Genomic DNA, 16,134 nt, shown 5'->3' with positions numbered 1-16,134 from the left:
CTAAGCGAAATAAGTCAGGCAGAGAAGGACAGAAACCGTATGTTTGCACTCATAGGTTTAACAGGAAAACAAGAGAAACCTAATGGAGGACCAGGGGGAGGGGAAGAGGGAAAGAGAGTTGGGGAGAGAGAGGGATGCAAAACTTAAGAGACTGTTGAATACTGAAAATGAACTGAGGGCTGAAGGGGAAGGGGGAGGGGGGAAAAGAAGGGGTGGTGATGGAGGAGGGCCCTTGTGGGGAAGAGCACTGGGTGTTGTATGGAAACCAATTTGACAATAAACTATTAAAAAAAAAGAAAGAAAGAAACATTCCATGCATGCACACATACATAATAGTAATTCTTTTGCTTAAAAATATAATAATCTTTGAGACTATTTCACATCAATAGGTACAAACCTACCTCATTCTGTTTAATGGCTGCAGAGTATTCTGTTGCTTGGAACTTTCATTGCATAATAATATATAAGTACTTTTAATTAAAAAAAAGATTAAAAAGAGAGAAAAAAATATATATATTTAAAAAAAACTAAACTCTAAATGATGGTCAACTTAAATACACTATGCTAAATCATTGCTAAAACATCACACAGCAGTCCTTAAGGAAGTAACACAGAGAAGCCTTAAGAGGGGAACCTCTTAGGTCTTGACTAGGGAGATGTGACTAAAGCTTTCACCTTTTTAGGAGGGTTTTCTCTTTCAATTTTTGAAGACAACACAGCATGCTGTTCTCTAAAACTCTGCCCAACCACGACCAGTATCAAACCTTTTTCTCTGCTTCTGCTTGAATAGCTTCAGACCAGCATTGTCACGACAGGGGTCAGGTGATGTAAGGAATTTCTGAATCACGATATTGCACCCCTAAAACTAATGTAACACTGCATGTTAACTATCCTGGAAATAAATTAAATTAAATTAAATTAAATTAAATTAAATTAAAAAAGAATTTGTCATGAACAAGAGATTAATAAAGATGGCAAAAGATCAGACAGACAATTACAGTTCCCTGGCAAATAATATCTATTAATTAAAATAAAATTAAAACAGGGGTGCCTGGGTGGCTCGGTTTGTTAAGTGTCTGACTTTGGCGCAGGTCATGATCTCACGGTCAATGGGTTCGTGCTCTGCAACAAGCTCAGTGCTGACGGCTCAGAGCCTGGAGCCTGCTTCGGATTCTGTGTCTCCCTCTCTCTCTGCTCTTCTCCCATTCATTCTCTGTCTCTCTCAAAAATAAATACAAGTCAAAAAATTAAAAATAAATAAATAAAATTAAAACATATAAGGGATAAAAAATAAAAACATATAAACATAATTTATATACTAAGAATAAAAAAGGAAATATCTTGAAAGGAAATAATACCCAAAAAACATAAATACAAAGCTGATAAGTACACATCTTTGAATCAGTAACTGACTCGTTTACCAGCTTCATAGACCTTACTGAATCCAATATTTATTTCCTTAACCAGGCTCTCACTCCAAATAACTACAAGCCTTCCCTGCTACCTTACTGAAGGGTTAGATTGATGGAAATCAATATATTCCTTCAATCTGTCAATTGTCTATTTATGGCCTCCTAAGAAAATAAAAAGAAAACTTCTCTATCACTCACCTAGGAAGTTCCACCCAGTCTGATACAGGCTTTGAGAAATACTTGTCTGGCAGTACTGTACCCATATGAAATACCACCATTTACCTAAGCTGGAGTAAGCTGGCCACAATACAATAATATACAGTAACAATGCAATGAGGGTTCATGTGCATAATAACAGCAAGTTTTTCCTGTTAAAAACTATTTCCATAATTAGATACGAAAAATATATTTTGAATTTTCCTCTTCCCATTTATTAACTTAAAATATGTTCCAATGAAAAAATGCCAAGTAGTTCCCAGGCTACAATTTTCTGAAGAAAATGGTCACTCAGCATTTATGATCAGAAAGCAAAATTTATATGTGCTAATGAATGTGTTATATTTTTATTAAATGGGTTCTATAAAAATATTTTATATTAAAGTCTGTAGTAATGCAGATAAATCTACAAACTGCATCAGTGAAAAGAAATGGGACATCACCATTGTCTCTAAGGAATATGCAACATTACATAATTCTCAATCTATTTTTGCTTTATGGAATTGCATAAGATAAGCAATAGTTTGGCACCAATTTATGAAATAGAAGGGCAAATTTTCACTATAATATCTTATTTATGTATTTAACAAGACTTTTATAGCTATCTAAGAGGTGACATTTTACTTTTGCATAGCTTAGCATTGCATTAATAGACTTCACTTTTACTTATTAAATGTAAACTATATTCACAATACTTTATAATAAAAGAGTACAAATATTTTAAAAGTCTCAGTGCATGCATTAAAATAACCTTCACATTTAAATTTAATATTCTATTGGTTTCAACTCCAAAACTGGACAGAATGTGAGAGGTGAAATGTGGACAAACTAAAAAAATGCTTTCCCTTAAAGACAAATGTCAAAGAAAACTAGAACTTTTCTGCAAAACAACAGCACAATGGTTTTTAAAGTTCTGTCTGAAAGCCCCACCCCTTCCCAATACATAGCATTGTATAGTAAACTTGATGGACCTAAACTGATGTGCCTTAAAATGGATAAGGGAAAGCAAAGAACAATCTTGCTTATAAATTCTTAGGTAACCTTAAACTGCTTTATCTTCCTAAGGACAGCCTACAGTCCAGTCAGGAAAATCTTCAGGGTCTCAGACCAGCGCAGGGATTTGCATGTCATGGATCAATGTGAATTCCGGGGAATAAACACTTTCTTTGAAGGTAGATGAAAAGCAACTATGCTGAGAAGAAAGAGAAACTCTTTTCCTCGTTGCTATCAAAGATGAAAAACACGGTTGCTACAGGATTTTGTGTATCTGTTTTTTTCTTTTTAAACAATTTAGAAGAGACCAAAAGGGTTGAAAACAGGATTTCCAAAGGCAAAATGTATAAACTTACTGGTACATGCCATGGAAGGCGGGTCTTTTTCAGCTCGGAAGTAACCCTTTTCACACTGACAAACAGAAGTCGCTTCCATGTAGGTTAAACTATGTGGAGGACATTTAGAACATTTTGTGTTCCCAGCAAATGCTTTATAGAATCCTGGTCTGCAAGCTGTAAAAACAGGAAAATTAAATTTTGTTATTATTTCTAGAGTTCGTTTTTTGCACATGTACAACATACTTCAATGTCTACATACTTTGATTTCAGAGTTCAGGGTCACACATATACAGAAGAGTCAATATATTGTAACATTTAATAAAATTATTCAAAATTAATAATATAATGGTAACTTCTCATTTAGCTCAGGATGCTAATTTTACAAAGCATACCTGAAACACACATATACAAAATAAATTGTCTACCAGAGTGTAGGGATGGCCTTAAACTGGCATTAAGGGAAATGATTTTGTGTAGTTATGGGAGATAGCATTAAAGAACATTGAATCACACTTCTTCAGTCTTTCTGAGTACTAAAGGAAAAAGCCCCAGTGTGGTGCTGGTATATCTTAACACTTGTCCTATTGGTGATTTTTATTTTTTTAACAAAATGAAAGCTGGCCTTACATTTAGAGTTTAGCAAGATCTACCTATAGTTTGATAACATTGTTTTATTTTTATCAAGTTTGTTTTTATTTTCTTATGTCAAACAATTTTTGTTTATTATACTGAAATACATTCCTTTAAAATTTTGAATTAATTTCAAAAGTAGGTAGATAACATATTAAGTAAATACAGTATATGGACTTTATACATATGGCAAGAACTATGAAAATGTAAGCAAATAACTAAATTTTCAAAAAAAATCACTAAACATGAAATGTAACTTATAAAAGATATGTGATGAAATATTTTATTGGACCTTATTTCCTCTTTGCTTATTAAACCCATGCATTTACAGCATACATTTTCACAGAAATGGAAGATTTAGAAAAAAGGATCCTATGCTAGGTATGCATCCAAAGTCCTGAAGGATGAAGGGGTAGTTTTAGTTGTTTCTGGTCTCAAACAAACCACTCACTGCTGATCACTTTCTAAGATTTTTTTCTAATGTTTTTTAATTTATCTTTGAAAGACAGAGAGAGACACTGTGAGCAGGGGAGGGTCAGAGAGAGAGGGAGACACAGAATCCGAAGCAGGCTCCAGGCTCTGAGCTGTCAGCACAGAGGCCGACACAGGGACTTGAACCCATGAATCGTGAGATCATGACTTGAGCCAAAGCCGGACCCTTAACCAACTAAGCCACCCAGGCACCCCAATCACTTTCTAAATTAACACTGTTAGAGGCACCTGGGTGTTCAGTTAGTTTAGCCTCCCACTTAGACTCAGAACCTGATCTTGCGGTTTGTAAGTTTGAGCCTCACATCAGGCTCTCTGCACAGAGTCCCTTTGGATCTTCTGTCTTCCTCTCTCTGCCCCTCCCCTGCTTGTGATCTCTCAAAATTAAACATTAAAATATTTATACATAGATATAGACATAAATTAACACTGGTAAGCAAAATAAAGGAAGAAGAATAATGTTTACTTATTTTAATCCAATTCATTTTCACAAAATGCTCTTCTTAGAAATTCACAAGAATCTTAAAAATAATCTCTGATAAGGCTTCTGCTTATATAGTCAGGAGAGAAAGAAAAAAATGCCACTTAATTTTTTTGAGGTAAATTTATTGAGTCCCAATAAAATAACTTTGTCTTTCTCTAGGTACATTTTGATGAATATTCCAACTGATCTAAATGACTGCAATTCAATTGATATCAGCAGTATTCTATGCACCAGTGACTCATCCTCTAGGAGGACATAAACCACAAGATGTGCACAAATGTGCACTTACACACATAAACGCATGTGCTGTAAATGAATTATTTTTGATAGTTAATGTTTGCTTTTATAATATCACCTTTTATAAATGACCTAGTAATTCAAGAGAAGTAAAATAATCAATTCTATAGAGTAAATTTACTATTAAAAATTTGGTTATTCACTACCAATGAAATTCTAAGTGGTGTTAAATAATAAATATCAACCATAGTCTCTTAACTGATAAATTAATACTATATCACTAATCAATAAAAACACTGTTATCATCAAAATATTCCTCTAAGCCTGTCAAAATTTAGAGTATGTAAATAATACATAATTAGCTCCTAACATTTTCACAAACAAAATATTCTTTAAAACAATATTTAATGTCTGAGGCACCTGGATGGCTCAGTTGGTTAAGCTGTTGTACTTCAGCTCAGATCATGATCTCGCAATTTGTGGGTTTCAGCCCTGTGTCACGCTCTGTGCTGATGACTCAGAGCCTGGATCTGCTTCAGATTCTGTGTGTCTGTCTTTCTCTGTCCCTCCCCTGCTTGCACTATCTCTCTCTTTAAAAATTAATAAAACTCTAAAATTAAAAAAAATATTTAATCTATAAATCTAACCTCATGATATAGTAGTTACAAGACAAGGCATTATATATATTTTGTAAATTGAGCTTATATATTTTTTTCAATAAAGAAATTATTTTCTACTTAATTATGAAGTTTAAAATAATTGAATATATTCCACAGAAACATTTGTAATACTTTGGCAAACAATTCTAAATGTTGAACCCAATTAGAAATTTAATCAAATCTATATTTAATCTATTATGATATCTATAAGTCTGATAAACTACTCATTTTTAGAGAGTGTGCAAATTTAAATGGGGAATTTGTGGACAGTTCTGTCTCCCTCTTTGTCTGCCTCTCCCCTGCTCACACTCTGTCTTCTTCTCTTTCTCATGAGAAAGCTCTCAGGAGCTTGCATTCTGCATATTCCAATTAATATTTTAAATATAATTTAAATATATTGTGAAAGCCTTTTGAAATAAGACCATTTTGAAATAAATTAATTAGGAATGTGAACACTGTACAACTATACTAAAGTTTACTATATGTGCAGATATAAAACCTGTAAGACACACAGACAAGAGCTTTAAACGTTTTGTTTTCTTTCTGTTACCAGTCATTCAAATCTCAGCCATAAAGACTGCTCAGCATATCAACCAACTTGGCAATAACTTCATTCTGTGCCACAAAACATTGTTAGCTTTATTTTCTTTGGTAACTAAAAACCAAAAATTTAAATAATTTCTTATGCTTAGTGTTTTCAGCTAATTTGTCATGTTCTTTTAGAAATTAAGAATGCTTAAAAGAGCTATTAAACCACTTAGAATAACTTAGTGATATTCAAACTGTTCTGGAGACCAGGCTGCTAACTGGTCTCAGCACCCAATCTTGCCTACTTCATTCTGAAAGTGGACGATCTCCTTCTTCTCCTTCCCCTTCCCCCCTATTTTTTAAAATGCTTATTGAGTTTTGAGAGAGAGAGACAGACAGACAGATGGACAGAGAAGAAGCGAGTAAGGGGCAGAGAGAGGGAGACACAGAATCCGAAGCAGGTTTCAGGCTCCAAGCTGTCAGCATAGAGCCTGATGCGAGGCTCCAACTCAGGAACTGCAAATCATGCCCTGAGCCAAAGTATGACGCTTAACCAAGTGAGCCACCCAGGTGCCCCAACAGAGGGATCTTCTAAACCTACTCTGTCCAACAGTTTTAAAAGATAAGACATATATACATAATTTTAAATTTTATAGCAGCCACCTTAAAATAACTAAAAAGAAACAGGAGAAATTAATTTTAATAATATATTTCATCTAACACAATATATAAAAAAGTATTTCAACATATAATTCAGCTCTTTAAATATTTTATATTATTTGGGGTTTTTTGTACTAAGTATTTTGTAATAATTAATTCAATATGTACTTTACATTCACTGCACATCTCAATTCAAACTAGCCACAATCTTGAGAAACAACCATTGGGGAAGGGAAGGAGAGAGAAAAAAGTTACAAACAGAGAGGGAGGGAGGCAAACCATAAGAGACTCTTAAATACAGAGAACAAACTGAACGTTGATGGGGTTGCGGGAGAGGGGAAGTGGGTAATGGGCATTGAGGAGGGTATTGTTGGGATGAGCACTGGGTATTATATGAAAACTAATTTGATGATCAACTGTTATAAAAAATAAAAATAATAAAAATATTTACATGGTGTGCAAAGGGATGGCTAAAACACATCTTAATAGGCAGCTTATATTTGTTATAAGTGGCATGGATACAGAAAAGTGATTGAGAATGGCAAGACTCAGGTTTTAAAAACTGACTTTATTTGGCAACTTATAAAAATAATTGTGCTAAAAAAAAGAAAAAAAAAAGAAAAAATTATTTAAAAAATTGAAACTAGCCACATTTCAAGTGTCTAGTCACTTCATGTGGCTAGTAGCCACCACAATGGATAGTACAGTTTTAAACACAGAAATCTGTTCATTATATCTCCGTGTTGAAAAACTTTGATGACTGCCAACCGTCTTTACGTTAAGGTTTAAAATGAACTGATAGGGTTTAAAATTAACTGAATTAATAAATGCACCTGTGGTTTGGCCCTGTCTACAGCTCCAACCATATCAAATGATGCTAATTCCCCTTTAACACCTCCTTGATTAAGGTTTTGCCCTTCTACACTCCATTCTGACCCAGCAGGCAGTGACCTCCTTAGAGCATACATGAAATCACATGGTTAGTGGGCTCGAAGCTTCCGGTGGCTTTCTATTTCTGCTAGAGCAAAGCCATTGCCCTAGTTTACTTGTCTACTAAGCATTGCATGATTTTGCTCTCCACCTTTCCCCTGATATTCTCCTCCAAACCACACAGGCCTCCTCTAGAACCTTGCAGGAAAGCAGGCTCCTGCTCTTGGGCCTTTAACACTTGCTCTTACCCTATCTGTATGGTTTGTTCCCTACCTTATATCTGGTCTTTGCAAAAATGTTAATGTATTCATGAAGCCTGATTCCCTTTTTAAAACTGCATCTCTGGCTGCATCCTACTGCACAGTAATTTGTATTACTCTCCACTCTTTTTCCTGTCTCTAAAGAATTTAACATTTGACACATGATATGTTTAATTTTTTATTAAATTGTATGCTCTGTTAGGGTAGAGACTTTTCTTTTCTTTTTTTTTTAACTGAGGTGCATCTCCAGGGTCTAGAACAATGCCAGACATTATTTGGCCTTCTACCAATATTCAGTAAATGAATGAATGAATTGCTGAGGACTCTTTTAATTTCTATAAATCTACCATGATCTTTCTTCTGCTCAAGCCTTTTCTTCTGTTGAAAATCTCTTTTCTCCATCCCACCTGATAACCCTTCATCTTGCTATCTCCTAGTCTTCTTTTAGGTCTCACTTCTTCTTGATTTTCTAGACTAGTTTACTTTCTCCAGGTACCTATGACTTTTCAACAATAGTACATCAGTTGGTTTGCAAACTGGCCCTGTGCAAAGGCAAGGAGAGACAGAAGAAAGAGACAGACCACTCCAGATTGGTAAATGGAAGGTTAAATAAGCAAGGGAACTGACATATGAGGCTTGCTTTGGGCAGCTGTAAGATAAATAGCTCTCTGCACCCACCCTCCAGAATCTGAAAATTTTATAGAGAAGGACTTAAATAAGGACTTTTAGCTTGAATCATCGTATACTATCTAGATGGTCTTAGCAACATCTTACTCTCTCAATTGTAGATCCTTGAAAATGGCTCACACTATGGGAACAGAAGGAAGACCATAGAGTCCAAATAGGGGAGGGGTTGAGGAGCCTCTAATTGCCCAGGTCCAGCTTGAGGATTATCCGTCCTGTTAACTCTTTCTTTGTTTATTTATTTTGAGAGAAAGAGAGAGGGAGGGAGAGAGAAAGGAAGTGCACATATGATCAGAAGAGGAATAGAGAGAAGGGGAGAAAGATAATCCCAAGCAGGCTCAATGCTGTCAGCGCAGAGCCCCAAGAGAGGCTTTGACCTCAAGTGAAGTCATGACCTGAGGTGAATCAGAGTCTGGAGCTTAACCAACTGAGCCATCCAGGCACCCCTCTGTTACCCCTTTCAACAACACCATGACAATTACTTGTTTAATGGCTGAAGGGCCCACAAGGACTGGCAGGACACAGTGATTATCATTAAGTAGGTGTTCTATATATATATATATATTTTTTTTTGCACTGAATTGGATAGAGTGTGAATACTCTGCTAATCAAATTCCTGCAGAAGGTTATACATTTCTACTTAGTGCATGTTCTGATCATAACATAATTCATCTTACCATAAATTTAGGGGTTTGTGTTTTTGTTTTTGTTTTGTTTTTCTGTAAGTGATGGAAGAAGTGACTAAAAGATACAGAATGTGATTCAGTTGCAGGTCAAAACTGATTATTCTAATATCTTAAGATGAGCAGGCTGTAGAAAAACAAACAAAAACAAAAACAAACAGAAACAATCAAAAAAACCAAAAAACCTTTCCAGTTGAAATTATTATTCACTTGAATTTGAATATTTCACAAGAAATAGAAGTTGAATATTGGTACTGCCACTCTCAATATTATCTATGATTTGAAATGTTCATGTACACATCAAAATTCCCTTAATCTTTAAATGTTGAACTTATAAAAATACATTTTAATTGTAATTTCATTTAAAAACAAAGGATTATGTTCTTTAAAATGTTAGAAAGCCATTGTTTTAATAGTCACATTGTCTTTATGTAGCACACACTAATGGTACACAACATATACTTCTCTTTTAGCTTGAATCATATTAGGTTATAACTTTGTGACACTTATCACCTCAATTTCTTGTAATTGCCACAAGCCAGAGATGGGAATATATCCATAATGCTTAGCATACATCAAGTATACGTTTAGTTTTTACAAAGGCTTGAAAAAATTTTATGAAATTATTAGAACTCTAATGTAATAACCATTCAATATATTTATTTAGTTAGTGATTTTAGATTTTGTTTGTATTTCTGTTACAAATGGGATATTGGTACCCATGTCTTAAGAACATTTAAATTGTTTTCTTCTTCTTCACTATCACTTTTTTATTTATCTATTCATAGGGAATATATACTTCATTTCAAAAAACAAACCACCCTAGATAAGAATATTTTCCAATGGGGGAGCCTGGGTGGCTCAGTCGGTTAAGCCTCCGACTTCGGCTCAGGTCAGATCTCACGTTCGTGGGTTCAAGCCCCGTGTCGGACTCTGTGCTGACAGCCAGCTCAGAGCCTGGAGCCTGCTTCCAGTTCTGTGTCTCCTTCTCTCTCTGCCCCTCCCCCTCTCATGCTCTGTCTCTCTCTATATCAAAAATAAAGAAAACATTAAAAAAAATTTAAAAAAAAAAGAATATTTTCCAATGTATGTCAATACTGCATGTGTTTGATATTTCTATTAATTTGTAGGAGCTTTTTATTAACAATATTACAGTTATACTTATTGTTTTTAGAAACATTTTTCTATCCATTTTATACTGACTTTGTTCATAAAAAAGATAATAACCCCATTCATAATAGCATCAAGAAAATGAAATACATTGAAATAAATTTAACCAAGAAGTAAATGATCTCTATAGGGAAAATTACAAAACTTTGATGAAAGAAACTGAAGAAGACACAAACAAATGAAAAGAATTCCCATGCTCATGGATCAGAAGAATTAATTATTAAAATGTCCATACTATCCCAAATCTTCTATATATTCAATGCAATCCCTTTCAAAATTCTAATGACATTTTCCACAGATGTAGAAAAAAAGTTCCTAAAATTTGTATGGAAACACACACACACAAACTCCAACAGCCAAAGAAATTCTGAAACAAACAAACAAACAAAACTAGAGGTATAACACTCTCTGATTTCAAACTATAACAAAAGCTATAGTCATGAAAGCAGTAAGGTACTTGCATAAGAATAGAAACACAGACCAATGGAACAGAACAGAGGGACCCAGAGATAAATTATTTGATATATGGTCAACTAATCTTCTGATAAGGGAACCAAGACTATACCATAGGGAAAGGATAGTCTTTTCAATAAATGGTACTGGGAAAACTAGATAACCACAAAGAGAAGAATGAAATTAGATCCCTATCTTGCACCACTCACAAAAATTTTATTAAATAGCTTATATTCAGCATATTAAATATGAGACCTGGAACTATAAAACTCCTAGAGGAAATCATATGGAAAAGCTCCCTGACATTGGTTTCAGCAAAGATTTTTTGAATAGGACACAAAAAGCAGAAGCAACAAAAGCAAAAATCAACAAGTAGGACTATATTAAACCTAAATACTTCTTCACAGCAAGAGAAAAAGAACCAAAATGAAAGGCAAACCACAAAACAAGATAATAGGTTTGCAAATTATCTATCTGATAAGATGTTAATATCCAAAATTTATAAAGAATTCATCCAATTTAACAACAAAAAAGTAACTGAATTAAAAAATGACTACAGGAACTGAGTAGACATTGCTCCAGAAAAGACATCCAAATGGCCAATAGACACATGAAAAGATGCTCAACATCACTAACCATCAGAAAAATACAAATCAAAACCATAATGAGACATTACTTCATATTTGTTAGGATGGCTATTATCAAAGAGACAAAAAATAACAAGTGTTAGGATATGGAGGAAAGGGAATTCTTCTGCACTGTTGATGGGAACATAAATTATTTAAGCCACTATGGGAAACAGTATAGTTCCTCAAAAAAATTAATAGAATTACTATATGATCCAGTGATCCCACTCTGGAGTATTTATCAAAAGGAAATAAAAACAGGGTATCAAAAAGGTACCTGTTTACTGCAGCATTTTTCACAACAGCCAAGATGCAGATATAACCTACATGCTTTTCAATAAATGAATGGATAAAGAAGTTCTATAAGGATTCTATTTTTTAGTTTCCTTCCACAATACTACAACCTTATTATGTAAATCCACATTTCTTGTACTACTGCATTCATCTCATCTGCTTGCCTCTGTTTTCTCCTTGCTCAAATCTATATCATAGTTATTACCAGTTACATTACTAGATGGTAGAGATAACCATGCTTCTGTCAAAAATAGTCAATAGTCAAAAGAGTAGGAGTTAGCAAACACTGCCCCTTAGCCAAATTTGGTCTACCCCCTGGTTTTATAAAGCTTGTGAGCTAAGAATAGCTTATGGATCTTTAAATGATTACATAGGTACCTGGTAACATTGGTTTTGACTCTTGGCCTGCAAAGCCTAAAATGTATACCACCTGATCCCTTACAGAACATGTTTACTAACACCTGGTCTCTACCATAAAGTCCAAACTCAGTTTGGCATTAAATTGCTTCAGAGTTGAGCTCACACCTGTTTTTGCAAACTCCACTTCCACTGCTACATAAATTTTAGACTTCTTACCTCTTTCCACACACACCATCCTATTTTTAACAGTTTTATTATGGTGTAACTGACATGAAAAAAACCTGCAAGTACATATAAAATGAACAACTGATTAAGTTCTGACTTTACGCAACTATGAGTATTTAACTGAAATCAAGATAGTGAACATATCCATTGAACTCCAAAAGTTTCCTGGCATCCCTTTATTTTCATCTATTTACATTTTTATATTTATTGTATTTATTTTAAATATTTTATTTATTTATTTAAAAAGAATTTTTTAACATTTTATTTATTTTTGCGAGACACAGATAGAGAGACAGATTATGAGTAGGGGAGGGGCAGGCACTTTTCTTAGTCTTGCTTTTTCTTCTTTATTCCAATCTGACAACTTCTTTAATTGAGATGTTTTGTGTATTTACATGTAATGTAGTTACTGACATTCCTAGGTTTAAGTCTATCTTTCTACTTTTTTCCCCATTTGTCCCACCTGTTCTTTGTTCCATTTTCTTCCTTTTTTTGTTTTTTTTAAATAACTGCATGCTTTTTATGATCTCATTCAATCTCCTTTGTTGGTTTGTTTGCTCATGAGCAAACTCAGGTGAACACTCATGGGTATGTCTGCAGCTCTCTGGAATTCTCATTTAGGGAAGCACTCTTTCATACTCTGTTTTATGAAATCCAGCTGTCTGTGTACATGGACTCTCAGATCTGTCTTCTTAAGCTACAGAAGGAGACTCCTCGCTTCTATGAGGGTCTCTCCTCCCTGCCCCTGGCCTGGGAACTCTCTCAAGACACTAAATAAGGACAGTTGTTGGGCTCTCCCATTTATCTATTTTATTTTCTATCTCTAAGGATCACAGTCTTTCTTAACCTGATAGATTGCCTTAAAATGATTTTTTTTCATATATCCTACATGTGTTTTCTAGTATTTTTTCAGGCAACAGATGTTACTATATCTTGGCTGCAAGTAAAAACCAAACTGTTAATCATTTTGAATTATTATCTTTCTAATTGTCTTCATGTTTCTGTTTTATAATGTTTTTCTCCCAAGTTCACCTAGTTAGTTTCTCAAAGGCATACTTGAAAAATTTATCTTAAGTACAATGCAATACAACTGCCATCTATCAGATTGCCTAAGGTGAAAAAGACACACTATACTAAGTGTTGGTGAGGATATAGGGCAATATAAGCTCTCTCATACATTGCCGAAGGATTTTTAATTTGTGCTACCACTTTGGGAAACTGGCAGTATTTATGATAAATGAACATAGATAGATCTTTGGACATAACAATTCTACTCCTAGGTGTATACCCAACAGAATAGCAAAGTGAAAGTAGCTTCTATCTTGTCAGACAGGCATACCAAAATTCATGGCTGAGTGAGTTTTCACTCTTCCACTTGATTTTAAATTTGTAATTTTGTTAACATGTTGATCTTTCTCATCTGAGGTATTTTCTACTCCCTCCTCCCCATTTTGTCCTTGTTGCTATAGAACTATGTTCCCTTACTCATTTTAATGAAGTATCCTGAGGGAACGGAACTGATATGGCCAATTAACTATGCTTAACAAATAAGTTTAAGGGGAAGAGCACTGGGTGTTGTATGGAAAACAATTTGACAATAAAATATTATGGAGAAAAAAAACAAATGAGTTTATGCTTTAGTAAATTTCTAATCATATAATTGGAATATATTTACTTGAAAATAATCAAATTAAATCAAGTTATTATTTATGAAATATCTGTTTCCATGTTCCTATGTGCCTACTTATAAAAATAGCAAAAGTGTTAGAAGAATAAATACAATGTAATTTGATAAGAGTAGACCTATAAAATGTAAAATATATAAATATTCTCATAAAATTATATAATAAATAATCTAAGTTAAAACATAGTCTTCTACTTCAAAAATACATTTATAATTAAGTAAATATTTAAATATTTGCTTAAAGTAATACAAGATGTCATACATATTATAAGGCCAAAATAATTTTTCTGAAAAGCATGTATTAAAGGCCCATTCTATTTGAGTATAGTTACTGAAATGCCACTAATATTAAAGAAGTATGTACCCTCCAATGCAATTTATCTCATAAATGTTTGAAATTTCATTGTCTTTAGAAAATTGAAGTCTCTGATATTACTGAAATACAGTCTGAAAGTACTTTCTCATACATGCACGTCTCTGCTAAAACAAAATTAAGAAATGTATGAACTTTTCTATACATATATTATGTTAAATATGGAATGGTTAGGCTATACACTGCTAGCAATGTTTTAGGGATTTATCTTCATTATGAGAGAACTCTAAGAAAAGAGACCACAAGTAATCCTAGTTGGCGTATCATGCAGTTCTCACCATTTGATGAAATACTGAATTGCCTCTTGTGTGACAGAAACTTTTATTAATATAATTGACTGCTTTCCCTCATCAGTGTTCAACAGTCTATAAGTTTAGATAAACCTGAATGACTTATCAGTAAAATATGTGATCTGCATCATTTCTCAAAACATCAGAATTCATGAATTTAAGAATCTGGGATAGGTAAACTCATCACTGCTTTCTTAGTTTTTGTTCTGCCATTTTAAAAATTTCTTTTTAATGTTTTTTATTTATTTTTGACAGAGAGAGACAGCATGAGCAGGGGAGGGTCAGAGAGAGAGGGAGATACAGAATCTGCAGCAGGCTCCAGGCTCTGAGCTAGCTGTCAGCACAGGCCCGAGGCAGGGCTTGAACCTATGAACTGTGAGATCATGAACTGAGCTGAAGCATGACACTTAACCGACTGGGCTACCCAGGTGCCCCAGTTCTGCCATTTTGAAAATTAACTTTAGCTGTCAAGTAAGCAGAGAAGGCAGGAAAGATTAGGGAATTAAAAAATAAAAAGAAAAAAAAACCCCTAAAATCTAAGAGTAAATAACCATAAATAGTTTGCTTCTGCAATCTATTATTAACAACCCAAGGAAAATCTCAAGACCAAATGCAAATCTATTAGTAATAAACTTGTAGGGTGTACTTCAACCATACAGTCCTACCATAAAGTCCTCATGAGATGGTATATGTAAAATTGTCCAGTTACTAATTCTAATTTCTAAACTTCCATCAAAAAATTTCTAAAATGGGCTTTCTCTTGAATAAACAAATAGAAAAACCAACAGAACTACCAAACTATATTTTAGGTTATGTAACTTTTATCCTAAAGAATAAGAGAAAGGGGCTTTGGTTCTGAAAAGAATGGAATAAGCAAACTGTGTCCTCTTTCTCCTGCTTATGTACAAAATCTGAGCACACTATACCCAATAGATATTTGAGGACTCTGAAAAGTAAGTAGAAGCAGGTATACTGGAGAAGAACAAGATATGCAGTACTACTGAGCTGGTGATGAGTTTACCATCCTTCTCTCCTTTCCCTCCCTCAGTCTCCCCCAAACACTTGGAACCTAAACTGAATGGACTGAACACCAAAAGTGGGCACCAGGTCACAAACACAGGTCCAGGACAAGCCTGCTCATCATAGTTCTGGGAGTGGGAAACATTACTCCTAATACTCAGCAGAGAATGTGAATGTCTGTTCCTCTTCTATGTCTCTTTCTTGTCTCCCTTCTCTCCTGCCTTCCTCATATAATCATCTAGTAGTGATGATGGTGGGGTGATGGTGGTGGTAATGGTGCTGGGAGTGATAGTGGCCAGTAATGAGAGCCCACAGAAGCCAAAATTCTTAAGAAAGATAAACCTCCTCTTCATTCACTGAAACTGTAATTTGGAGCTGGTAGAGTCAAGTCCCATTGACTGCATTTTTTTCCCCTCTCTGCCTTCATGTCACTGGG

At 34.3% G+C, this 16,134-nt stretch overlaps 1 protein-coding gene across 2 annotated transcripts in view; it reads right to left on the bottom strand.

Moving 5' to 3' along the window:
• Window positions 1–16,134, bottom strand: part of EPHA6 (EPH receptor A6) — an 852,931-nt gene that overhangs the window by 460,193 nt on the left and 376,604 nt on the right. For both annotated transcript variants that reach the window (XM_029939169.1, XM_029939170.1), the window contains exon 4: window positions 2,978–3,133. In XM_029939169.1, the coding sequence (XP_029795029.1) occupies window positions 2,978–3,133 (156 nt within the window). The remainder of the gene's footprint in view (window positions 1–2,977; window positions 3,134–16,134) is intronic.

The sequence above is a fragment of the Suricata suricatta genome, chromosome 5 (genome assembly GCF_006229205.1).
Source record: "Suricata suricatta isolate VVHF042 chromosome 5, meerkat_22Aug2017_6uvM2_HiC, whole genome shotgun sequence".
NCBI lineage: Eukaryota > Metazoa > Chordata > Mammalia > Carnivora > Herpestidae > Suricata > Suricata suricatta.
Note: the sequence above shows the minus strand (reverse complement) of the source record. Positions and strands in the feature narration are given on the sequence as shown.